A 25942-nucleotide genomic window follows, 5' to 3' on the forward strand; every position below is an offset into this window, starting at 1 on the left:
ATCATGTCCTCTCATCCTGCTTGTCCTAGCTAGATTACCATGTAGATCAAGAATCATCAATATTAGATTGTAATGATGTTTGCAACCACACTTTCTATTATCTTAATTTCCTTATATATTTTTTTATAAGTTTGACACTCTCTATTATTTTAAAAAATAAATAAATAAAGGTTGATCGGAAATACAACCTCATCATAGTAGGATAAAAATGAAATGGTGATGTACTTTGTAGTCTTTCTATATATATATATATATATGTATAAAACAGAGTACAAATTAACAATAATAATGAAATACAATTTGCCCATCAAATTAACAATATTTCTGCATCAAGTTAATTCTTGATTGAGTGTGATATATAGAAGACTTGAAGATTTTTAGGTAGATTTCTCTCTCTTAATAACAAAAGTCTCTGTTTCTCTTTGATTTGTATTCCCTACAAGAAAAATGGATTTTTGTGACGACATTAAATCGTCGGGAAAAACCTGAAAATCGCCGCTAATAAGTATTCCCGGGGAATTTTTACAGTCACAAGATAGTCGCTGTTAAAGTGTATCCCTGTATTATGGTAGAGGTGCGTTTGGTAAATGAGATGAGATTAAGAATGATCAAAATCTTTCATAATGTTCTTGCGAAACATCACTCTAGTATAAAACACTGAAATTTTCAATTTTTTCATTTAATTATTACCTAATCATTACTCGAACACAAATCAATATAAATTTTATAAACTTCAAAATAAAACACAAAAATCAATACAACTTTTTCAAACTTCAAATCAATACATTGATTTTTCTTTAAGGAGAAATATACACAAAAACTTATTTTCCTTTCCTTCTCTTGTCCACTGTTTTCTCCCGATATTTTGCCCCAATTCATGCACAATACCAGTGCATATATATGATGAATAACAGTGCATATATATGAGCCAAACTAAAATACCTTTCTCTTGCTCTGTTTCAATCTTGAACACAGCATGACTAGAAGTTTAGGATTGATCATGAGGATAAGATCGAGTTGGAAATTCAGTTTAGCATCATCCACATCTAGCTACTTGCTAACAGAAATGATTGCATTCACCATCATGCATGATTTAGAAAACTTTCACCAAAGAATAACTCTGAACATTGCCAACTAGGTTCACACATTTATTCTAATATATAATATTGTCCGACACCTGCATATAAAACATCATATCTAATTAATAAGGTTAGCATATCTTGGGCCATTGAAAAGAAATAAAACCTTTAAAGAATGTCAATGTTAAAATTCTGATCTACAAAATTTAGTTGAGTGCCTTGATTCTCTCATTTCTCCTAGTGAGGAAAAACCATATAAACTTCATTTGAGTGTAGAGAAGCACCAGAACTCTATATACAATGTATGTAACAAAGTAAATATTCTAGCCATGCACAAAGATCTAGTACAAACTTGTAGATTTGGATAAAGCAAATATGCAAACTAGCTTGGTCATTGATCAGTACAGGCAAATATATATGCAAAACCTGTAGTGTATGGCTCTGGTAGTTGACTGTTGTGTAAAAAGCGAAATATATAGTGTATGGCTCTAATTTTTGTTTTTATTTTGTTCTTTATTCAAATTCTTGGCATTCCACGCGATGGATGTTTAAGTGACAATGGCCACCAAAATAATGACAGAAGAAGACAACTAAACTTGCAAGCTACATAAGGAATGATCATGATTCATTAGTTAATTATGATGATGTTTGTGACCAATTAATTAACTGCAGGTATATATTATGAACAGCAACAGAAGAAGAAGAGCAACAACAATAATATCAAAGTCCCAAGGTTTTAAAAGTGGCTCACCTGTCCCCGTCACCAACGAAAGCGAACGAGATAGAGCATTCTCTGCTAGTACTGAATTGCTCATAACTTTTTTATGCTCAGAAATTACATGCAGTGGTAAAATACAACTCTGTCCTGAACTCTCACCCTCATTTCTTCCATTTTCTTGATCCACATCTCTTGGACTACGCACAATAACATCATCCTCACAAACATAAAAAAACCTCTGCATTAAAAGAAACAGTTGCTTCAATGAAGTATGAATTGCATCATGTGACAAAAATCAGACTGCTAAATTTAAGAACAAATTAAGCTGCTTACCAGAGAGATGGCATGAAATGAACACCATTTGGATTGCTAAAATAGGGGACTGTGAGGTGGCGTATGGTGACTTATTCCACTTCTCATGGTGGCCTAAATCATAGTTCTACAAGTGACAAGTGACTAGAATAGAGGACAAGTAAAGATCATAGAAGATCAAGCGGAAATGAAGGTATGCATGTGACAAGTATGCAGATGAGTTTTATGTTTTCCTTTGATGTTTCCCACTACCATTTGGTGAAACTATAAGCTTCTAATGTCTCTTGTTCTATCATGGCTAACAAATAAAGTGATGATGATGAAAACTAAAGGAAATTAGCGAGGCTGAAGTATAAAAAGTAGATCTAAAAGGTATAAAATGCTTACTGCAGCAAGCATTGATTCCCTCTGTTTTCACTTGCTTCTAATGTTAAAAGCTCTTAAATCTGCAGCCATAACTAAAGATTTATCATATAAAATGCTTATTTTTAGCTAAGTGAAATAGGATCTTCACATAGCTAAAAATATCCCATGAAGTGGATGACACCCAGAGAGATAGACCGGGCTACCACCTTCAATATTTCACAGGAGATGCCTTTCCCAGCACAATTAAGATAAAAAGAGCTTGGTTGAAGAAGTATAGTTTCCTAGAATAGCTCCTAACCACAATAACAACTCTTTTACTAAAATGTCACTAAATCAATTGCAATAGATGGGTGAAGGTTCCAACACCCACCTGCTAGGTCCTAAGTTCAACATCTAAGGACATTCTACAATGAACCCGAGAAAGTATCAAGCAGACAACATATCTGCCCTGGAGAATGATAGCTATCAACAAATGGTTATATATATATTGGAAATACCAATTAAGTGACAACCAACCATGGAGAAATGAAAATATAAACTGAAGCGTTAAAAACAAAAACACTCATAAACTATTAGAATGAACTGTACAGTAGTCATTAAGTATGTCAAGAATTTGTCACAAGAGGGTAGAGGGGCATTTCACCTCTGAAGACTTCTCTTTAGGCTCCTCTAAAGATCTTGATACCTAAGTTTACAACATATAAAAACATACCAAACCAAAAGAAAACCAAATTGGCTGTCAGTGTCTCCAGCAAAACTTTTGGAATATTTTTGAAAAAAATGTAAAGGGAAACAAAAGGAATAAATTTCAATAAGGCAGAACGAAAACACTTACAGCATCAAAAAATAACCGATTTTGATGCCCATTCTCAAGCCTTGATGATCTGGGAGGAGAACCTTCTTCAGATTCTTCAGGGACAGGTGATGGGGGATTTGCAGGAATGTAAATGACCCTTAAACTCTTCCACAACCTGACCATCCTCTTTGTTAAACTAAAAAACCAGCACACTTCATCTGAGTCCATGAAAGAAAAAATGCAAAACACAGAACAGCCATAAAGAAGGGGAGCGAGGAAGCCATCACACCATTTCCTGGGTAATGTCTTTTGTGGTTGCACCATCCAGTGCAACAACACTTTGAAGTAGAAATTTGTCCTTGCACTGCAAATCAGGGGGTGCCTCTTTTGGAGCTTGCATTGTAATTTCCAGAATACATGCCAACAAAATCAGATGGATAGAGACAAGTTACAACTCTTAGAACCTAGCTATAAGATTAAGTTACAAGTAAGTATTTAAACAAAAATACAAGTGAGTATTTATCGGTAACATTGCATGTGGTTCGAGGCAGAAGGACACCAACATTGGGACTGACACAATATTTTTTGGGGTTGGTTGTTTTAACCTAATCAATAGCAGGAAGTAAACTAAACATAATGACTCGATGGTATATCATGGATAAACCAGATAAAATAAACAAAGTGATGAAAATTCAGAAGGAAACTACCTTGAATGCCACTTATTTATCTGTTTTATAGGTCAATTGTAAAGAACACGAATTCTGTTTCTTCAATTCAACATTGCCATCACGTGTCAACAAAAAAAGAAGAAGACCCAAGTTTTTAGAATTTCTGAATTCTAAAAGCTGCATCTCCAAATAAAGTTTATAGAATCACACAACTTACAACTCTGTGGGGATTTTGGTCAATTCCCTTTGTATCTTTAGTCAATAGAAGTGATTACAATTGAATAAGCATGCCACATTTTTTATTTGAAGCCAAAAATGCACTGCTGCACTACTTACATCTTAAGAAATGCTTGTTCATTCGTACCTGCTGAGTTCTTGAGCTGCATTGTATATAATATGTAGCACCAATCTGTTTAGAGAGTTCCACACCCTGATTATATGAAAACCATTACCATGAATGGAACCAAACATTGCCATCAAGGTGTAGAGAGCAACTAATGGGGAAAAAAGCACACCTGTGCAGTTGTCACAGGCATCAATCCAGGGTGATCGGCCAAATAGTGCTTATCATCATCACGGAGATCTATTTGTGCATTATAAACCACATTAATTACTGAATTTATTTAGTCAACATAACAATCAAAAGATGAATGCCACTACTAATGAGAAAGCTAATATAAAGACATCTGCCCCTCTGTAGCTCAATGGTCTTAATCTATTAAGTGATGAAGCTAAATGCGCGATCATAGGCATCCAAGAAATTATACCAGCCGTGTCCCAGAGACCTAAGATGCAATAATAATTAAATACAATTTGCCTATCAAATGGTCGTCCTTCCTCCTTTGATTGTGAAAATCATTAGGAAAGAAGAGGAAACTACTTGGAAAATTCTTGATAGCATCTATATGGTAGAAACGTGCCACTCACGGTGAGGAAAAAGATCACTTTATGAAATCCAACAAATTAATGGCATTGGACTCAAAAAGTCGGCTTTGACACATTAATTGGGGATTAAGTTTTTTAGGTTATAATGATCTATAATATTTATAAAAGAATGGTTTAAATTAAATTAGACCCTATTAAAAATTAGCTCTTTCTCTTTGGATGGCTCTTAAAACATAGACCCTATTGCTAGTCTAAAATGAACAATACTACCCTTGCAGAATCTTAATTTACTAATGAATATTCCAATAGATTGCAATACATTGCCAATGCAATAACTAAAAGGCATTGTGTAACTTCCTTTCATGTAATTTAGGGTTTAGTATCTAACTTATCCTTCCAGATTATCTGATAATAGAAAAACTTCTACTTGGAGAACATGAACTTTTGGATAAAGCAAATATGTAACAATGTTGAGCTTTGTGTAGATTGACCGCCAATTCCATTCAATAAGATACAATAATGCTAGAAAGCATAAATGATACATTTGTATCTTTTTTAAAACATATTACATGACTATGTTTCATTTACTACTTCCTACGATTCACCCGGCTTATTCGAGTTTGGTGTTTCTTCTTGCCAAAAATCTTGATGAGCCAATCTTGCTTTCTGGTTGTCACAATGTGCCTGATAACAACTCCAAATATGAATCCACATCCATATCCCATCACAACTACTTTCCAACCAAATTCAAAGAACAATTTTGGACCCTGATTCTCTTCAAAGGTTGAAGGTGGAGGTGTTGAAATGTCTGAATCTACACAGAGTTTGGACAATGGCCATCCACACAGTCCTCGATTATCATCGAATGAAGTATTTGGGAATATTCCAAACTGTTGCCCCTGTGGTATAGGTCCAGTGAGGCAATTATGTGACACATTAAATTTTGAAAGGAAATTGAGCTGGACTAATTCAAGAGGTATCTCTTTGAACAACTTGTTTTGAGAAAGGTCTAATGATTCTAGCTGTGTCAAGTTCCCAAAGGATGATGGGATATGACCAGTGAAAGCATTATTGGAAAGGTTCAGCACACGAAGTCCTGCTAGATTCCCAAGTATTTCAGGAATATCTCCTTCAAATGTATTGCATGAGAAATCTATGACTGTGAGGCCATCTTGGATCTTCTTATACTCCAACTCCACACCTTTTATCGTTATTATAATTGCATAGTAGACCCAGTCACCCATGTATTGTAAATTGTTTGCACCAATGGACTTCATGGCATCCCATTGTGCGAAGTATCCCGCAGGCAGATTCCCAGACAAATGGTTGTGAGAGAGGTCAAGGATACACAAATTGGGGAATGTGTAATTTGTTTCCGGACTCCTTATTGCACCGTGGAAGCCATTTGAATGGAGATCAAGAATCTTCAAATGTTGAAGAGTTCCCAACCAAGAGGGATCAGTATCATTGATTTGATTGCGGCTAACGCGAAGATACTCAAGCTTAGTACAGTTGGCCAAAGATCTTGGCAAATGACCCTGTAACTGGTTTTGACTTAAGTCAATCATCTTTAAGCTGCATCCTTTTGCCCATGTTTTTGGGATGGTGTTGCCGAAGTTGTTGCTTCGTAGTACTAGCGCTTTCAAAGATTGACTCAAGTTGCCCATACATGGATGAATCAAGCCACTCAAATTGTTATGGGACAAATCAAGCACTTCAAGTGAACTCATATTGCAAATAAATGGTGAAATCCTTCCAGTGAATGAATTATTGCTGACCAAATAAAACCTTAGGGATGGTGGTGGAATTGGGAGCGATCCATGCATCATGTTATTATCAAGGTAAAAATATTTTAGATTTGGCCATGAGATAATTGCCGGAGAATTTTCAATGCCAGTGAGAAAGTTGTCAGAAAGGGTGAAATCTTGAAGAGATTCTCTACTTACATTATGCATCCATTTGGGTATCAAGCCTCGGAGATTGTTGCCTGCTAGATTTAGGGTGTCCAATTTACTTTGGTTTCGTAATATATTTGGGAACTTGGTTAAGTTGAGATGAGCCAATTGTAAAGTTTGAAATTGTGGAAGAATGTCGTTTGAACTAGCTCTGGTGAGCCACGACAAATCGTTGAATGAGTTTTCTGAAAGGTCTAGGTAAGTGAGTTGGGTAAGGTTACTGAACGAATTTGGGATGGTTCCTGAAAAATTACAATTGCCAATTGAGAAGTCAACTAAGGAATTAAGGTTTCCAATTGAAGTAGGTAGATTACCAGAGAAATTTGTGCCGGTAAGAAATAAAGACTCTGAGAGGAGATTTTGTGTGAAATTCGGGCAAATGACCAGTGAGATCTTCATTGTATGAAACATCTAGCTCCCGTAGGTGTGGTAGGTGAAATATTCTGGTTGGGAATTGCCCATACAGTCCGCAGTTGAACAAATATAGACTCTGTAAAGAAGATAAATTTTCCAGGCTTTCAGGTACAGTGGAGGATATGTTGATACTATAAAACTCAAGATCTTCAAGGTTGGTTAAATTTTGCACTAAACTTGTCAGACTTTCGGTATACAAATCATTATAATCATCAGAAGAAGAAGACAGCCGAAGATAAGACAACTTGGATAGGGATTGAATTTCAGAGGGGATTTGTCCTGAAAACTGGGAGTAGGAAAGGTCGAGATGTGTTAGGCTTGAAAGATTACCAATCTCAGATGGGATTTGGGAGTGATTGAAGTCATTAAAAGCAAGAGTAAGGTTTTGAAGATGAAGAAGGCGGAAGAGACTACTGTTGGAGGTGATAGAACCATAGAGACAACTGCTCTCAAGGTAGAGGGTGATGACATGACCCGTATCTTGGTTGCATTCAACCCCATCCCAAGCACAACAATTGGTATTGTTTCTATCTATTCTCCATGACGCAACCTCAGCAGGATAGTCCCCCTCAGTACTGTATTCACAATAAGAATTGTTTTGTATGATAAAACTATCCTTGAATTGCAACAGAGCTACCCTCTCTTCTGGATGGCAAAGTGGAGGCAGATTATAAGACAGAGAGAGGGAGTAAGCAGAGAAGGAGGCATGGGATCAAAGGGAAAAGCAGGCGCATGAATATGAAGTGATGATAGCAATAGATGTCCATAACTTTTTTTAAAATGGCTTGCACTATAAATGTTTAGACATGAGAGGAAAGAGCGAGAGAGTGGCTTAACTTTATAGACCCAATTAATACAAGAAGAAGAAGAAGAAGATAAAAGAATGGTCTTTAATTTGAGGAAGATGCACGTGATCAATGACAACTTCCATGATCTCTAAATTATTGTAGAAAAATATATAATGTGGAAATTAAATAAATATCTATATTCTATGGTGACAATTAATTGCAATCCTTGTTGTAATTTTTGTTTTTTATTTTTATTTTAACCTTTATTCAAATTCTTGGCATTCCACGCGATGGATGTTTAAAATAAATATTGTATGGCTCTGTTTTTTTAACTGAAATGCTTTTTAACTCAAACTTGTTTGCTTGAAAAATATTTTTTTTTTCTAATTTTTCTATTCTTGCGAGATTAAAAAAATAAGAAAAATGATTGGGCAATTGAGTGGTGATTTGGAGAAATTTTCCTGATGCATTTTTTTTTTTAAATTTAGTGATTAATAAAGTATTTTTTAATGACATTGTGAATTTTTTTTAAAAATATTTAAAAATATAAAAAAATAATTATGCAAACCGGAAGTCAAGGAAACATTATATATTTGACTTAAAACAAAGATTGGGACTAAATTTTCTTATATATAAATTGGAAGTGTAAAGCATTATAAACTTTCTTATAAACATTATAAACCGCTGATTTTTTTTTTTTTTTCTTGGAATTGAGTATGAACTGATGATACGAATAGGTGTCCATAACTTTTTAAAATGTCTTGTACGGTGTTTAGACAGAAGAAAGAGTGAAGGGCTTAACTTAATTTATAGACCCAATTAATGCAAGTGATGATTTTGATTGTGAAAATCATTAGGAAAGAAAGAAGAGGAAACTACTTAGAAATTTCTTGATAGCATCTATGTGGTAGAATCCTGCCACTCCCGTCGGTGAGGAAAAATATCACTTTATGGATCCAACAAATTAATGGCATATATAGGACTCCAAAAGTCGGCTTTTTAGGTTATAATATTTATAAAATAACGGTTTAAATTAAATTTATATATAATAAAAAGAAAGTCCACAGGGCCACATCATGTACATAATTAATATCTGAAAATCAATTTGTAAAGCAAATTGGCTATCCAGCATATTTCTTTTTTTTTAAAAAAAAATATATTTGCAATCGTGAATTGTACAACTGTCACATAATTATTTTGAAAAAGTCAATAAAACAAAATATCCACATGAAAATAATTAATTTATTAATAATAGATCACACTCTTTTTTAAAGCAATTATGCGACATTTACATACTCCACAGTTATATATAAAATTAATCTTATTAAAAAGATCATATTCAAACTCATACTATACGTTCAAACCATCGCTTTAACTCTTTTCTTATGTGGATGACTCTATTATGGTAGAATTAAATATATATATCACGACTTTTCTTGATTGAGTGTGATATATAGAAGACTTGAAAATTTAATTAGCTAGGTATGTAAATTTATAATCGGTGGGCTCTATCCTGCATATTAACTTATTGCTAGTCTTTCTATATATATATATATATATATAAACAGAGTACAAATTAACAATAATAAAGAAATGCAATTTGAGTACAGTGAAAATCATTACCAAAGAAGATGATCATGATATTACTTGAAAATTTCTGTATAGCATTGTGGTACAAAATTGCCACTCAAGGTGAGGAAAAAGACTTTGAAAGCCAACAAATTAGTAGGCAAGAACCATCGGTCTTCGTAGTATCCCACATCATGCACATTTAGGAGAGGCAATTTGAAAATCAACGTGTAAAGCAAATGGTCTTCGTTCGAACCATTTCTTTCTTTCACTTTGAAAATTGAATGCAACATGTAATGCATTCAATTTAAGTTTACCATGTACTAAAAAGATATTCAAACCCATACCGTACGTTCAAACCATCACTCTTATTTTCTTACGTGTATGACTATGTATATATATTATGGTAGACTAGTCAAATCATATCAAGACTATTAATTTTTGATTGAATGTGATATATAGAAGACTTGAAGATTTTTAAGTAGACTATATATATATATATTATGATATATATTATGGTAGACTAGTCAAATCACATCTATCTACTTGCTAACTCATACGATTGCATTCACCATCATGCATGATTTTGAAAACTTTCACCAAAGAATAACTCTAAACATTGCTAACTACGTCCACACATTTTATTCTAATATATATATTGTCGGACACCTGCATATAATATAGTTAAGTAACTTAAATTTAATAAGTGAAAAACATGATATCTAATTAATATGGTTAGCATATCTTAGGCCATTGTAAAGAAATAAAAGCTCTTTAAAGAATGTCAATGTGGTACGTAAAGAAAAACATCATATCTAATTAAAGAAGGTTAGCATATATAGCTTCTCCATTAATTTGTTGGATTTCATAAAATGATCTTTTTCCACATCGTGAGTGGCACGTTTTTGCCACATAGATGCTATCAAGAAATTTCCAAGTAGTTTCCTCTTCTTTCTTTCCAAATGATTTTCACAATGAAAGGAGCTGAAAGTAGGGCTGCAACCCGATGCACTCCAACCGGGTCTGGGCCTGATCCGACCCGACCCGGTACTGTTCACGCGCCAACCCGGTCCGACCCGACCCGCACAGTACCGGGTCGGGTCTTTTTTTTTTTTTTAATAAAGGTTAGTGACCTGTGTTAAGTTACAACTTAATGAAATAAATATAGCATGCAAAATTGGTTCACTAAGATCTCAAAAGACGTCAAAAAAGTATTGACATAAACCAATGAAAAAAAAAAAAAACCAAAATAAGAAGAATATTAATTCTTCCAAAAAATAAACCAAAAGAACTAGAACTAATAAAAAGAAGGAGCCATCTATTACAAAGCCATCTATTACAAAAACTATCTAAATTAGAACTAAAAAAAAAAATGTACATAAGCCATCTATTACAAAAACTATCTAAATTACAAAAATATGAACATTAACGGATAAAAGATTGAAGAGCATCCAACAATCAAATAACAGCAGCTTCCCATCTCTTCCTCTATATCTGTCATTATGAAAAAGTCTAACACCAAATCAATAATAGCATATCAAATAATCCAAGTCAACACAAAGTGGTTTAATTTCTCTAACAAAAGAGTGAAAATGAAAAACATACCATCATGCAAACCATAACACTTGAGTTACTCCTCATCAACGTAAGTAAAACTTGATTTTGGATCAAACTCTAAAAAAACACATGATAATTATTAAATGATATAAAAATAAACATAATGAAAAAGTTTAATAAATATGTAAATAAGAAATAAGTTTATTACCCAATTCCGCCTCAAAGCTTTCAATATTATCCAAGGAGGCACGAAGATCAATGGGTATTGGATCTCTCAACCAATTTTGTGTACAAACGAGTGCCTCGACTGTTCTTGGAGATAGTGAACTACGAAATGGGTCAAGCACCCGACCCCCTGTACTGAAGGCTGATTCAGAAGAAACAGTAGAAACGGGAATGGCCATCACATCCCGTGCAACTCTTGCCAAAATAGGATATTTTACTTCATTGATCTTCCACCAATCTAAAATATCAAAATTTGGAGCTCGTGTCTCACAACCATGTTCCAAGTACTGATCGATCTCTGATTTGTTCATCAAATTAGATTCAATTATTTCTTGCTCATACTCAACCCAAAAACTCTGTTGAGAATCAGAATCAATCATACTAGGATCAACTGAGGAAGGAGGCTCAGAATAGGAAACTCCACTTGAACTCCCATACACCAAATTATATTCTCCATAAATATCAATCATCAATTGTTTCATTTTTGTCATCATTTCTTCGACTAAATTACCACCATATATTTTTTTGAACCAAAAATGCAAAAGATTAAATTTGCATCTTGGATCAAGAACAACAGCAATAAATATCATCAAGTTAGTCTTCTCGATTGATCCCCAATATTTATCATACTTAATCTTCATATTCGCCGCCATACATTTCAACACTGCATCATTACTTTGACACATTTTTGACAAATGTGATTGGATGCCACAAAGCTCTTGGAAGTATGCATTAGATGTGACATACAAAGAGCCAGAAAGTCTCACAGTAGCATCATAAAAAATCTTCAAAAACTTTATCAATACTCTAACTCTCTCCCAATCACTAGAGTTTGGAGGGCTCAAGTTCACATTATGACAATAACGAAAAAAAGAATCATCATCCTTCTCCAATCGCAGAAATGGTTTTTTAAATGCTTCTGCAACTTCTAGCATTAGATAAGTCGAATTCCATCTTGTGGAAACATCAAGGCATACCAATTTCGTACAACCAATTTTCTCATTCTCTATACACTTTTTGAATTTATCCATTCTTGCGGGAGATGATCTAACATACCTAACCGCATTACGCACCCTTGTAATTGAATCATCACAATCTTTGAGCCCATCATTCACAATGAGATTCATAATATGGGCACAACACCTAATGTGAATATACTTCCCTTCCAACAAATGACCTCCTACGAACTTCCTCAAATACTCAATGGCAACATCGTTTGAGGAAGCATTGTCAACTGTAACAGTAAAAATCTTGTCAATACCCCAATCTTGTAGACATGAATCTACATACTTTCCAATAGTTTCTCCTTTGTGATTAGGGATCATGCAAAAGTTTAGAATTCTTTTGTGTAGTTTCCATTCACAGTTGATAAAATGTGCAGTCAGACACATATAATTTAAGTTTTGAATTGACGTCCATGTGTCAGTGGTTAAACTAACCCGCCTAACCGTCTTAAATATTTTCCTTAACTTCTCCTTCTCCATTTTAAATAGTTTAATACAGTCTCTCGCTGCAGTAGTTCGAGATGGCACTTGGAACCTTGGTTCAAGTGATCTACATACTTTCCTAAATCTCTGGGCTTCTACTATCCTAAATGGAAGCTCATCACAAATTATCATTTCAGCAATTGCCATTCGTACAATTTCTGAATCAAACTTATGTGCATTTGCCGAGTTATTGACATCACTATCTCCAATTCCCTCAAGAGCCCCCTCACGACTCATAGTCTGTTGATCCGTAAGTCTAATTCTATGAGGATGTTGCTTACAAGTACCAAGATGCTGTAGCATACTTGATGTACCATGTCTTTTGGGATGACAAGAGTAAATCTTGTGACAATAATTACACTTTGCTTTTGGGTCATTTAAAGGGCATCCATCTATTTTAGTGAAATGATCCCACACTGCTGATGGGTCTTTATTTGCCCTCCTTTTACGAGGAGGGACTGAGAGACTTGTGTCACTAGACAAGTTAATATTTGAAGCCATTTGTGATCGGTTTTTCAAAGGAGTATCAGTCTCATTATCTCTTAAATTTGTACGAGTGTCACTTTCGAAGCAATCCATATAAGAGCTGACATATAATATAACATATAAAAATCAAGATATTAGGATATGAACTGAAAATTACTCTATTTTGCACAACTTAATATAACATATATAACATAAAATTTAGTGTTGATGGATGCATCCTAGTAATTCAACAAAAACAGCAACCTTTAGCCCATTTACTACCACTGAGGAATCAATTTACTACCACTGAGGAATCGCACTGTATTTCCTCAGTGGTAGTAAATTGAAGAACCATACTGTACATTTGTGAGTGAAGAACCAATTTACTACCACTGAGGAATCGCACTGTATTTCTATAGCTGTATACCCGAGTTGCTGACAGTGCTTTACTCCTTCTAGCACCCCCCCTTAGCTCAGCTTCCGTGCTTTTTTGAAACAAAGAACCTCGTATATTTCATTACTCACAACAAGTGAAACCTCCTTTAAAACTTGTAAAAGAATACAATCTGGACAAAGAATTTTGAGAAGACCCAAAGAATTTTGAGAAGCCAAAAAATATCCCACAGGATTCCCCCACCTCCAGCGGGGCTTGGGTTGCCGAGGCTGCTTCCATCTAATCCCTGTTCACCCCAGAAGAAGTTTGTTAACAGGCTATGAATCTTTCGGATCACTATTTTAGGAGTATGCAATGCCAAAAGCAAGTAAAGTGGCATGCTAGAAAGTACATGTCTCACTAGAATTAAGCATCCGACTTGTCATAGGAGCCTACTCTTCCACCCTGATAGTTTCTTGCCAATACTCATAATCAACGAATCAAAGTGTTTGACCTTCAGTTTGCCCTCCACAATCGGTACTCCCAAATAAGAAATTAGAAGGTGACCCTTCTTGAAACCAGCTAGAAAGTACATGTCTCACTAGAATTACTGTTCTCTTGTTCTGTTTCAATCCTGAACATAGCACTAGAAGCTTAGGATCGATCATGAGGATACGATCGAGTTGGAAATTTAGTTTAGCATCATCCACATCTAGCTACTTGCTAACTGAAATGATTGCTTTCACCATCATGCAAGATTTAGAAAACTTTCACCAAAGAAGAACTCTGAACATTGGTAACTACGTTCACACATTTTATTCTTATATATATATTGTCCGACACCTGCATATAATAAAGTTAAGTAACTTAAATTTAATAAGTGAAAAACATCATATCTAATTAATAAGGTTAGCATATCTTAGGCCATTGTAAAGAAATAAAACCTTTAAAGAATGGCAATGTTAAAATTCTGATCTACAAAATTTAGTTGAGTGCCTTGATTCTCTCATTTCTCCTAGTGAGGAAAAACCTAATAAACTTCATTTGAGTGTAGAGAAGCACCAGAACTCTATATTCTAGCCACGAATAGATAGTAGAAACTTGTAGATTTGGATAAAGCAAATATGCAAACTAGCCGCCAGAATTAATTTCAATTCTGCTCAACGTCAGAATCTTTCTATAAAAAAAGAGAGAGTACAAAGCAATAATACTGAAATACAATTTTCCCATCAAATGGTCATGATCCTTCCTCCTTAATAGAAAATTGCCACTCACAGTGAGGAAAAAGACTTTGAAAGCCAACAAACAAATAGGCAAGAACCATCAGCCTTTGTACGTACCCCACATCATGCACATGATTAATTAGGGGAGGCAATTTGAAAATCAACATGCAAAGCAAGTAGGTTCAAAATCAACATGTAATGCATTCAATTCAATTAGATGCTGATCTTTGCCTTTTGTTTTGTTGTCATTTTGTTATTATATGAATGGTGAATGTTTTACACTTCGAGTCCCTCTGCCCTATAATATAGATGAATTTATAAAGGACTTGTATGTTAATGAAACAAAATAAGCATGTTCCTAAAATGCACAAGATCAAGTGGCAGACATGAGCCATAGGTAAAACATACATATATGGTGTTATTAGCAATTTAAGAAGATTTTTATTCTTTTATCAAAAGGCATGCCATTTTAAAACTCTCATGTATTGTGGGACAAAGAGAATAATGGATGATGTGTTATTTTGCATTTCCAGACAAATGGAATTTGAAAATGTATTCCTTGGTGCTTTATTTTCCTTTATGTAGAGTACCAGAAACTGGGAAGGAGGTCACCAAGTGAATACTCCTTGGAAATTGAGACTGTTGCATGTTTGGAAATGTTTTAAGCTCGGATCCTCTAAAACTAACCATATGCTGGCTAGTACTCCTCATGTTGCTAACCATCAATTCCTCATCCAAAGAACCTGATGTGGAAGGTATAGTGTGGATTAACCTGTCCTTTGTTCTGTTTGTAACTTAGTTTTGTACTCTATTGATTAACATATTTTCCCAAAACTTCTCTAAACACATTTTCGAATTAGAGGGAGAAGACATAGAATCTCATGAAAACATGATAAACTGGTCCAATTTCCAATAGCCTCAAGACACTCTGTTAGTCACTAAAAAGAACTTCTCTAAACACATTCTGTTACTCAGTTTCCCTTTATTTATTTTTTAAGTAAGAAGATTTTATTAAAGTGCAATGGTGCAACCCCCATACACAAGTAGTATACATGAGAGACACCTAGCTAGAGTACTCATTGCTTGGGGTGGTGTTATCATTTCATTCAATCAAGAGGAATCACTTGCTTCAACTTTGAGCATACTTGGAAGAACTGTTTGTGAGCCTTGATCCAATCACGGCATGGATTTTGGCGCAGTTTATGGAGTGCGGAGGGCATTTAGTGAAGGGGACATGCTAAAGGTCAGCCTTAATTAATTCACCGATTTTTCTAAAATGTTTAGAATTTGACGTTGAGGTTGTTATACAGTTTATTATTTGCTTCCAACAATGAAACAACATTTAATTTATTTGGAGAGATTAGGTTCAACAAGAGTTTATGCATGGATTTAAGAAAAGTGATAAGATAATTTGATGCAAAGAAGAATGTATGACAAACAAGATGCTAATATATAGGAAGCACTTTTACTTCTTTGCTGTGGAGTTAACAGGATCCTCTTCTATGTGGTTTTAAGACTCCTATATTTGGGATTAAAGCTTAGTTGAGTTGAGTATGCTGTATTTCAATTTGCCAAGGACTACATTTATATCATTAGTATTTCATAATACTCATAAAACGCATGCAAGTTTCATGTAAAGTGAGTTCTCGGTTACCAAATAAATTTGATGGACTTTCTTTTGGTTAGATTCTACAACTGGACAGATTTTGTATTTGCAATATTTCAGCCAAAATGACATGTTTTGTATTCTAATGTTAAGTTTTATTTTTGCACTGAGTTTGGAATTGGCTATTGTTTATATTTGAGTACTCTTGAAAATTTGGAAGAAACACATGTTTTGTAATGGGCTCTTGATCCACGATATCACCTTACATTCTATTTTCACAAAAAGTAAGTGTATTTGATCTGAATGTCATTTGCTTCTAGAGTGATTTGTATATAATCTTGGCTGCAACAATATCAGACTGCGGAAGGATTATGGCATTGCCACCTCCTGCAACTGAAATAACTAATTCTCATATTTGTCATCCTGATTTAAGAACCAGAGTTTTTGAATCCACAGCTTCGTTCCATGTGACACTTTTTTCTGCATCTTATTAGAGATGAGTGACGATGCACACGAAATTGAAGCTAAAGAAAATCATGCTCAACGTTCAGTTCCCCGATTGAATGAGAGAATCCTTTCATCTTTGTGAAGCAGATCAGTTGCTGCACACCCTTGGCATGATCTCAAGATTGGTATGTATAAAGCAACTATATTCAGTGTTCATATAAACTTAAAGGTACTAATTATGTTCCATAAAACTTTGTCTGCAGGGAATAAACATATTGACTTTGTTTTTTTAATTTTTTGGTGGTAACATGCTAAAAGAATGTTCAAGTGAGATTTTTAGCATGTAGTTAAGATCACCATCTTAGCACTAATTTCTGTTTCTTTATGAATCTCTAACTCTTTCCCCGCATGTAAATATCACTTGTCCAATAAGAATTATCAAAGCAGTTACACCTTTTTAATGGTCATTCCCTTGCAACCCAATCCAGCAGCGTTCCCTTTCATCCCAGTGGGTAAAACATTAGTGCTGCAGGCTAATTTTGTGACCATCACCCCTTTTCCTTGCAAATTATTCTCAACATCTATTAGACTCCATTTCCCAGCTGCCAACTTTTCTCAGCCTTCTTAAATTTCCAGTACTTTCTCTTATCTAGCAAGAATTTTCAACTTTTAAATTGAAACTCGTTTTCTTCAGGCACAGTTTCTAATGTATCTGTTTGTTGTATTACTAATTGGAATGATACGGGTTGTTGAGATCACAAATGGAAGTAAGGTGAAATATGAGCTTAAGTAGAAAAGGTTGGTTCAAAAGATTCAAGTACTTGTGCAGGTATAATGTACGAAAAGATTCAAGTTTTTGTAATTATCTGGACATATTGCATTTGGCCTGCATTGGGAATTGTTTTTTTTTTTCATCTTGTAAAAGTGAATATCTCTAGTCCTGCAGATGTTATAGCCTGATCTCAATATCCAGTTGCCTTAATGGAAACTGGCTGATGTTACATACGTGTTCTATATATATTTAGGCTTACTATGCTGGCATATATGTTCACTGGAAGTACTTGCTTGCAGGTTTTGGAGTTAAATGTTTATTACCAGAAATAGAATGACTATACATGCAAATCACACACTCAAAATGAATGCAGATTAAGAATTAATTAGGAATTTTTCTACCTCCTCTTTCCCACCTCAGTCTCTTATCTATTGATCCAATTTAATAAAAACTTTCTTCCCACTAGCATCATATACAAGTGGTAAGTGTTTAATTCCTCAAGTTCTGTACTAAATCATGAACCATTAAATGCATGCTTAGTGTCGGATCAAGAATCATGTCCTCTCATCCTGCTTGTCCTAGCTAGATTACCATGTAGATCAAGAATCATCAATATTAGATTGTAATGTTGTTTGCAACCACACTTTCTATTATCTTAATTTCATTATATATTTTTTTTATAAGTTTGACACTTTCTATTATTTTAAAAAATAAAGAAATAAAGGTTGATCGGAAATACTAGCTCATCATAGTAGGATAAAAATGAAATGGTGATGTACTTTTTTATGCTCAGAAATTACATGCTGTGGTAAAATACAACTCTGTCCTGAACTCTCACCCTCATTTCTTCCATTTTCTTGATCCACAGCTCTTGGACTACTCACAATAACATCATCCTCACAAACATAAAAAAACCTCTGCATTAAAAGAAACAGTTGCTTTAATGAAGTATGAATTGCATCATGTGACAAAAATCAGACTGCTAAATTTAAGAACAAATTAAGCTGCTTACCAGAGAGATGGCATGAAATGAACACCATTTGGATTGCTAAAATAGGGGACTGTGAGGTGGCGTATGGTGAATTATTCCACTTCTCATGGTGGGCTAAATCATAGTTCTACAAGTGACAAGTGACTAGAATAGGGGACAAGTAAAGATCATAGAAGATCAAGCTGAAATGAAGGTATGCATGTGACAAGTATGCAGCTGAGTTTTATGTTTTCCTTTGATGTTTCCCACTACCATTTGGTGAAACTATAAGCTTCTAATGTCTCTTGTTCTATCATGGCTAACAAATGAAGTGATGATGATGAAAACTAATGGAAATTAGCGAGGCTGAAGTATAAAAAGTAGATCTAAAAGGTATAAAATGTTTACTGCAGCAAGCATTGATTCCCTCTGTTTTCACTTGCTTCTAATGTTAAAAGCTCTTAAATCTGCAGCCATAACTAAAGATTTATCATATAAAATGCTTATTTTTAGCCAAGTGAAATAGGATCTTCACTTAGCTAAAAATATCCCATGACACCCAGAGAGACAGACCAAGCTACCACCTTCAATATTTCACAGGAGACGCCTTTCCCAGCACAATTAAGATAAAAAGAGCCTGTTTGAAGAAGTATAGTTTCCTAGAATAGCTCCTAGCCACAATAACAACTCTTTTACTAAAATGTCACCAAATCAATTGCAATAGATGGGTGAAGGTTCCAACACCCACCTGCTAGGTCCTAAGTTCAATAGCAAAATTTCTGTTTATGCTGGACCAGGCACAAATGCAATGTTAAATGGTAGTCACAATCAGCAATCATCACAATTTTCCTTTCGAATGAAGTGCCCCACTCACAATTTTCATGAGGTTGCCAAAACCCTATGACGCAGATGAAATTAGAAGACATAAATGTCTTATTAATATAAGGACACCTAGTACGTACCACCATGTACTACCTTTATAATGCTAGCTTCTTGCCACTTTGTCTCAACATCTAAGGACATTCTACAATGAACCTCGAGAAAGTATCAAGCAGACAACATGTATATATATATATATATATATATATATTGGCAATACCAATTAAGTAACAACCAACCATGGAGAAAGGAAAATATAAACTGAAGCGTTAACAGAATTAAACAAAAACACTCATAAACTATTAGAATGAACTGTACAGTAGCCATTAAGTATGACAAGAATTTGTCACAAGAGGGTAGAGGGCCATTTCACCTTTGGTGGCTCTTAAAATTTAGACCCTATTGCTAGTCTAAAATGAACAATATTACCCTTGCGGAATCTTAATTTACTAATGAATTTTCCAACAGAAAAACTTCTACTTGGATAACATGAACTTTTGGATAAAGCAAATATGCAAAAATGTTGGGCTTTGTGTAGTTTGACTGCCAATTCCATCCAATAAGATACAATAGTGCTAGAAAGCATAAATGATACATTTGTATCTTTTTTAAAACATATTACACGACTATGTTTCATTTACTACTTCCTACGATTCACCCGGCTTATTCGAGTTTCGTGTTGCTTCTTGCCAAAAATCTTGATGAGCCAATCTTGCTTTCTGGTTGTCACAATGTGCCCAATAACAACACCAAATACGAATCCACATCCATATCCCGTCACAACTACTTTCCAACCAAATTCAAAGAACAATTTTGGACTCTGATTCTCTTCAAAGGTTGAAGGTGGAGGTGTTGAAATGTCAGAATCTCCACGGAGTTTGGACAATGGCCATCCACACAGTCCTCGATTATCTTCGAATGAAGTATTTGGAAATGTTCCAAACTGTTGCCCCTGTGGTATATGTCCAGTGAGGCAATTATGTGACACATTAAATTTTGAAAGGAAATTGAGTTGGACTAATTCAGGAGGTATCTTTCCGGACAAGTTGTTTTGAGAAAGGTCTAATGATTCTAGCTGTACCAAGTTCGCAAAGGATGATGGGATATGACCAGTGAAAGCATTATTGGAAAGGTTCAGGGCATGAAGACCTTCTAGATTCCCTAGTATTTTAGGAATATCTCCTTCAAATATGTTGCATGAGAAATCTATGACTGTGAGGCCATCTTGGATCTTCTTATACTCCAATTCCACACCTTTTATCGTTATTATAATCGAATAGTCGACCAAGCCGTTAGCATCCAAGTATTTTAAATTCTTTGCACCAACGGATTTCATGGCATCCCATTGTGCTAAGTATCCTGCCGGCACATTCCCCGACAAATGGTTGTGAGAGACGTCAATGATACGCAAATTGGGGAATGTGTAATTTGTTTCTGGACTCTTTATTGCACCGTGGAAGCCATTAGAATGGAGAACAAGAATCTTTAACTGTTGAAGAGTTCCCTACCAAAAGGGATCGGTATCATTGATTTGATTGCGGCCAACATGAAGATACTCAATCTCAGTACAGTTGGCCAAAGATCTTGGCAAATGACCCTGTAACTGGTTTTCACTTAAGTCAATCATCTTTAAGCTGCATCCTGTTGCCCATGTTTTTGGGATGGTGTGGCCGAAGTTGTTGCTTCGTAGTACTAGCGCTGTCAAAGATTGACTAAAGTTGCCCATACATGGATGAATCAAGCCACTCAAATAGTTATGGGACAAATCAAGCAGTTCAGGTGAACTCATATTGCAAATAAATGGTGAAATCCTTTCGGTGAATGAATTATTGCTGACCAAATAATACCTTAGGGATGGTGGTGGAATTGGAAGTGATCCCTGCATCGTGTTATTCTTAAGGTCAAAATGCTGTAGATTTGGCCATGGGATAATTGCCGGAGAATCTTCAAGGCCAGTGAGAAAGTTGTTAGAAAGGTAGAAATATTGAAGAGATTCTTTACTTACATTATGCATCCATTTGGGTATCAAGCCTTGGAGATTGTTGCCTTCTAGATCAAGCGAAGACAATTTACTTTGGTTTCGTAATATATCTGGGAACTTGGTTAAGTTGAGATGAGCCAATCCTAAATATTGAAATTGTGGAAGATTGTCGTTTGAACTAGCTCTGGTGAGCCACGACAAATCGTTGAATGAGTTTTGTGAAAGGTCTAGGAAAGTGAGTTGGGTAAGGTTACTGAACGAATTTGGGATGGTTCCTGAAAAATTACAATTGCCAATTGAGAAGTCAACTAAGGAATTATGGTTTCCAATTGAAGCAGGTAGATTACCAGAGAAATTTGTGCCATAAAGATCTAAATACGCGAGAGGAGAGTTTGTGTGAAATTCGGGCAAATGACCTGTGAGATCTTTGTCGGACCAAACATATAGCCTTCGTAGGTGTGGTAGGTGAAATATTCTGGTTGGGAATTGCCCATACAGTCCGCAGTTGATCAAATATAGAGCCTTTAAAGAAGATAAATTTGCCAGGCTTTCAGGTACAGTGGAGGATATGTTGATACTAAAAAACTCAAGATCTTCAAGGTTGGTTAAATTTTGCACTAAACTTGTCAGACTTTCGGTATATAAATTATAATCATCAAAAGAAGAATACAGCCTAAGAAAAGACAACTTGGATAGGTATTGAATTTCAGAGGGGATTTGTCCTGAAAACTGGGAGTCGGAGAGGTCCAGATGTGTTAGGCTCGAAAGATTACCAATCTTAGATGGGATTTGGGAGTGATTGAAGTCATTATTAGCAAGAGTAAGGTTTTGAAGATAAAGAAGGAGGAAGAGACTACTGTTGGAGGTGATAGAACCATAGAGACAACTGGACCAAAGGTTGAGGGCGATGACATGACCCGTGTGTTGGTTGCATTCAACCCCATCCCAAGCACAACAATTGGTATTGTTTCCATCTATTCTCCATGATGCAACCTCCGCAATAAGAGTACTGTATTTGCAATAAGAATTGTTTTGTATGATAAAATTATCCTTGAATTGCATCAGAGCTACCCTATCTTGTTCATGGCAAAGTGGAAGCAAATTATAAGACAGAGAGAGGGAGTAAGAAGAGAAGGAGGCATGGGATTAAAGGGAAAAGCAGGCGGATGAATATGAAGTGATGATAGGAATAGATGTCCATAACTTTTTTAAAAATGGCTTGCATTATAAATGTTTAGACATGAGAGGAAAGAGCGAGAGAGGGGCTTAACTTTATAGACCCAATTAATACAAGAAGAAGAAGATGATAAAAGAGTCATAAACCATGCCGAAGAACAAGGGAAAGGGAGGAAAGAACAGGAAGAGGGGAAAGAATGAAGCAGATGATGAAAAGCGTGAGCTTGTGTTCAAGGAAGACGGGCAGGAGTATGCCCAAGTGCTTCGCATTGATGGCACGAAGCGTCTTTGCCATATCCGAGGCAAGATGCACAAGAAGGTCTGGATTGCAGCCGGTGATATAATCCTCGTTCGTCTTCGTGACTACCAGGATGACAAGGCTAATGTGATTCTCAAGTACATGCCTGATGAGGCTAGGCTCCTGAAGGCCTATGGTGAGCTTCCTGAGAACACACGTCTCAACGAAGGCATCATTGATGATGAGGATGATGGTGGTGGCGATGATTATATTGAGTTTGAGGATGAAGATATCGGTAAAATATAGGGTTTCGGAATTACTTCTGTATGGATTTTATCTCTAGTTCTTGAGAGTTATTGTTATTGACAGTATTACATGACTATGAATTGCACTTTGTACTTATCAGAAAAAAAAAAATGAATTGCACTTTGTAAGTTTGGATTTTCAGGCGGTGAATCGGTTACATTCCATGTAACACCTGTTATTACAAAATGAGTGGCTGTTATGTTTTCCTCTTCTGATGTACTGCTCTGTTGGCGTTGATGCTCGTTTTTGGTTTGAGTTCTTTTGAATGATTATGATGCTGGTTCTGCATGGGGGAGTGTATTCGATTCTTTTGGTTAATATTTTTATAGAGTTACCAACTTGGGATTTTGAACGTGCATTTGTCTTCTCAAGGTTCATCAGGCAGATATGTTCTGCTCTAGTTGCTGACAACTGCTCTCTCTGAAAGATAACTCCTTTAGCTATAGTTGATCTGACATAGGCTATTTTGGTGATAATGGGAGTTGATAGCCACTAGGGCTGCTGAGCTGCCCCCCCCGCATCTGACATAGGCAGTTTGTTTGACTTCTTGAACCCGAGATGCTTCTTGAGAAACAAAAGAATGAGATGAAGAGGCATGAAGCCTGGGCTGTTTATGTAGCCCTGCTGGTGATATGCATGTTTGTAAAAGAGAATGATTTCACCAGCATGCAATGGGTCAATGTATATATGATCGCCTTAAGATGTTCCCCACCTCTGCCATCCCCACCAGCATGTGCAGTATGGAGGACGCAAGAGTTGTTACCACCGCCCCAAGTAAGAAAACTGTTGAAGAGCAACCGCCCAACAGGAAAATAGCAACTGATGGCCCAATTCTTGGGACGCCAACCAAATCCTCGGCACCATACATGGAAGGGAAAGCTGTGTCTCCAACTCCTTTGGGGGATTTAAATGTGGGTCCATCGTCTTCCTCTACACAAATGTCTAAAGAGCGAATTTTGGGCAAGATAGGTAGGAGAGACGAGGGTAATAATCAATCTTGGAATACATGGGCTGTCCTCACTCAAATATGGAAGAATGACTTGGATTCTGGCAGTCTCCTGATACAGCGGTCATTCCAACTCCTGAGATGTCTCTGTTCTTATGACCACGAGTACAGAGATTGGCACTGCTGTTGTTGCAGTTATGCAATACAAAAATTACACTTTGAAGGTTGCTCTGTTAGTTTGCTCGATCAAAGCATGATCAACATCTAGCTACTTGCTAATTGAAATAATGATTGTATCCAGCATCACGATTTTGAAAAATTTCACCAATTAACAACTCTGAACATTGCTAACTGCCTTCACAAATTTTTTTCTAATCTTGTCTGAGACCTGCGTGTATAGTTAAATTTAACAAATGAAAAACATCATATTTAATAACGTTAGCATATCTTAGGCCATTATAGAGACCCAAAACCTTTAAAAGGATGCCAAAGTTAAAATTTTGGAAAAATGATATTTGGAGTCATTAAGTGCAAAAACATCACACAATCTATATTAACAGCTCACTTGCCAATAATCAAGCAAATATTCTCTCCACATTTATACCTCCAAGATTTTAGGAATTACTCTTTATGTTTTGTAACTGTAAATACATACCATATTGTAATAGTTACCTTAGATAGATTTATTTCCTGTATCTATTTATTCTAATCTTCTTTCACTGTAAAAGTAAGAGTTTCAGAAATACAAAGTTTTATTTCTTGACATGGTATCAGCCTAATCGATCTTTTCCCATGGCTTCCCCCTCCCCATACCTCCTTCACCCATCCGACTCCCCTAGCCTCATCCTTGTCTCTGGTCTTCTCACCGGTGACAATTTTCCCAAATGGCAAAAAGCCATGACCCGTGCTCTCAACGCCAAAAACAAATTAGTTTTTGTTGATGGCACTCTCCCCCCACCCGACCCTACTTCTACAGATTACAAACAATGGAATCAAACTAAAGATATGGTTCTCACCTGGCTTCTCAACTCCATCAGTCCCTCCTTAGCTAACTCCCTTGAATTTCACACTGACCCTCGAGAAGTGTGGCTTGATCTTCAGTCCCGTTTTTGCCATGGCAATAATGCCAGGATTTATCACCTCAAGCGTGAGTTATCATCTCTGCAGCAACACACCCAGTCTATTCATGACTATTACAATCAAATCAGGCAAATATGGGATGAACTCAGCCATTTACAAAAAACCAACGATCTGAAAGAATTACAGCAACAATCTGAAGATGAGAGAGTTTACCAATTTTTACTCGGCCTAAATGATTCTTTTTCCCAACTCCGAACCCAAATCCTTGCCATGGAAACCCTTCCCCCCATCACCAAAATTTTTTCTATTCTTTTTCAGGAAGAGCAGCAGCGTCTCCTTCATGTCCGACCAACAATGGCGTCGGAAGCAACCCATGCCTTCGCCGCTCACTCTGGTGGTCCTCCAAAGAAGCCCCTGCTCTGCACCGAATGCGGCAAGCACGGCCACACCCGTGACCGATGTTGGCGGATCATTGGGTATCCCACAAGTCGTGAGTCCCGCGGCAAACAGCCGTCTTCCATCCTCGGCAAACCCCCTTCCTCGTCGCCCATGGTCCACCAAGTTTCTTCCTCATCTCCGATTCCCGGTTTAACGCCCGATCTGTACCAGAGGTTACTCGATTTGCTCAAGCCGCCCACTCCCACCGCAAACTTCGTCGGTA

The 25942-nt window shown here is 36.0% G+C and overlaps 4 protein-coding genes across 4 annotated transcripts in view; 1 reads left to right on the forward strand and 3 right to left on the reverse strand.

Annotated features, from left to right (window-relative positions):
• The window catches only part of LOC109019056 (vesicle-associated protein 1-3-like), a 122232-nt gene that overhangs the window by 61757 nt on the left and 34533 nt on the right, over positions 1-25942 (reverse strand). The gene's annotated exons all lie outside the window — the stretch shown is intronic.
• On the reverse strand, positions 1054-6554 carry LOC108989330 (receptor-like protein 43). Its single transcript, XM_035695269.1, has 5 exons — positions 5423-6554; positions 4455-4552; positions 4304-4369; positions 1831-2035; positions 1054-1177 (listed from the first exon to the last, which is right to left on the reverse strand). Exons 1-5 carry the CDS (start codon positions 6552-6554, stop codon positions 1149-1151), a joined length of 1530 nt encoding a protein of 509 aa, XP_035551162.1. The 3' UTR covers positions 1054-1148.
• LOC109019619 (putative receptor like protein 25) lies at positions 20195-21181 on the reverse strand. Its single transcript, XM_019001958.2, has 2 exons — positions 21101-21181; positions 20195-21058 (listed from the first exon to the last, which is right to left on the reverse strand). The coding sequence occupies exons 1-2, from the start codon at positions 21179-21181 to the stop codon at positions 20195-20197; spliced, it is 945 nt and encodes a 314-aa protein (XP_018857503.2).
• On the forward strand, positions 22851-23466 carry LOC109019616 (eukaryotic translation initiation factor 1A-like). The gene has a single exon (XM_019001956.2). It carries the CDS (start codon positions 22860-22862, stop codon positions 23253-23255), a length of 396 nt encoding a protein of 131 aa, XP_018857501.1. The 5' UTR covers positions 22851-22859; the 3' UTR covers positions 23256-23466.

Source organism: Juglans regia, chromosome 10, assembly GCF_001411555.2.
Source record: "Juglans regia cultivar Chandler chromosome 10, Walnut 2.0, whole genome shotgun sequence".
Lineage (NCBI taxonomy): Eukaryota > Viridiplantae > Streptophyta > Magnoliopsida > Fagales > Juglandaceae > Juglans > Juglans regia.

Coding starts and splice junctions, on each gene's coding strand:
- LOC108989330 (XM_035695269.1), bottom strand. CDS start 6,554: ATGAGTTCACTTGAAGTGCTTGATTTGTCCCATAACAATTTGAGTGGC. Junction 4,553..5,422: donor TCGAATAAGCCGGGTGAATC/GTAGGAAGTAGT, acceptor AAATAAATTCAG/TAATTAATGTGGTTTATAAT. Junction 4,370..4,454: donor TGCCTGTGACAACTGCACAG/GTGTGCTTTTTT, acceptor TCATATAATCAG/GGTGTGGAACTCTCTAAACA.
- LOC109019619 (XM_019001958.2), bottom strand. CDS start 21,181: ATGATTGACTTAAGTGAAAACCAGTTACAGGGTCATTTGCCAAGATCT. Junction 21,059..21,100: donor CTGAGATTGAGTATCTTCAT/GTTGGCCGCAAT, acceptor CCCTTTTGGTAG/GGAACTCTTCAACAGTTAAA.
- LOC109019616 (XM_019001956.2), top strand. CDS start 22,860: ATGCCGAAGAACAAGGGAAAGGGAGGAAAGAACAGGAAGAGGGGAAAG.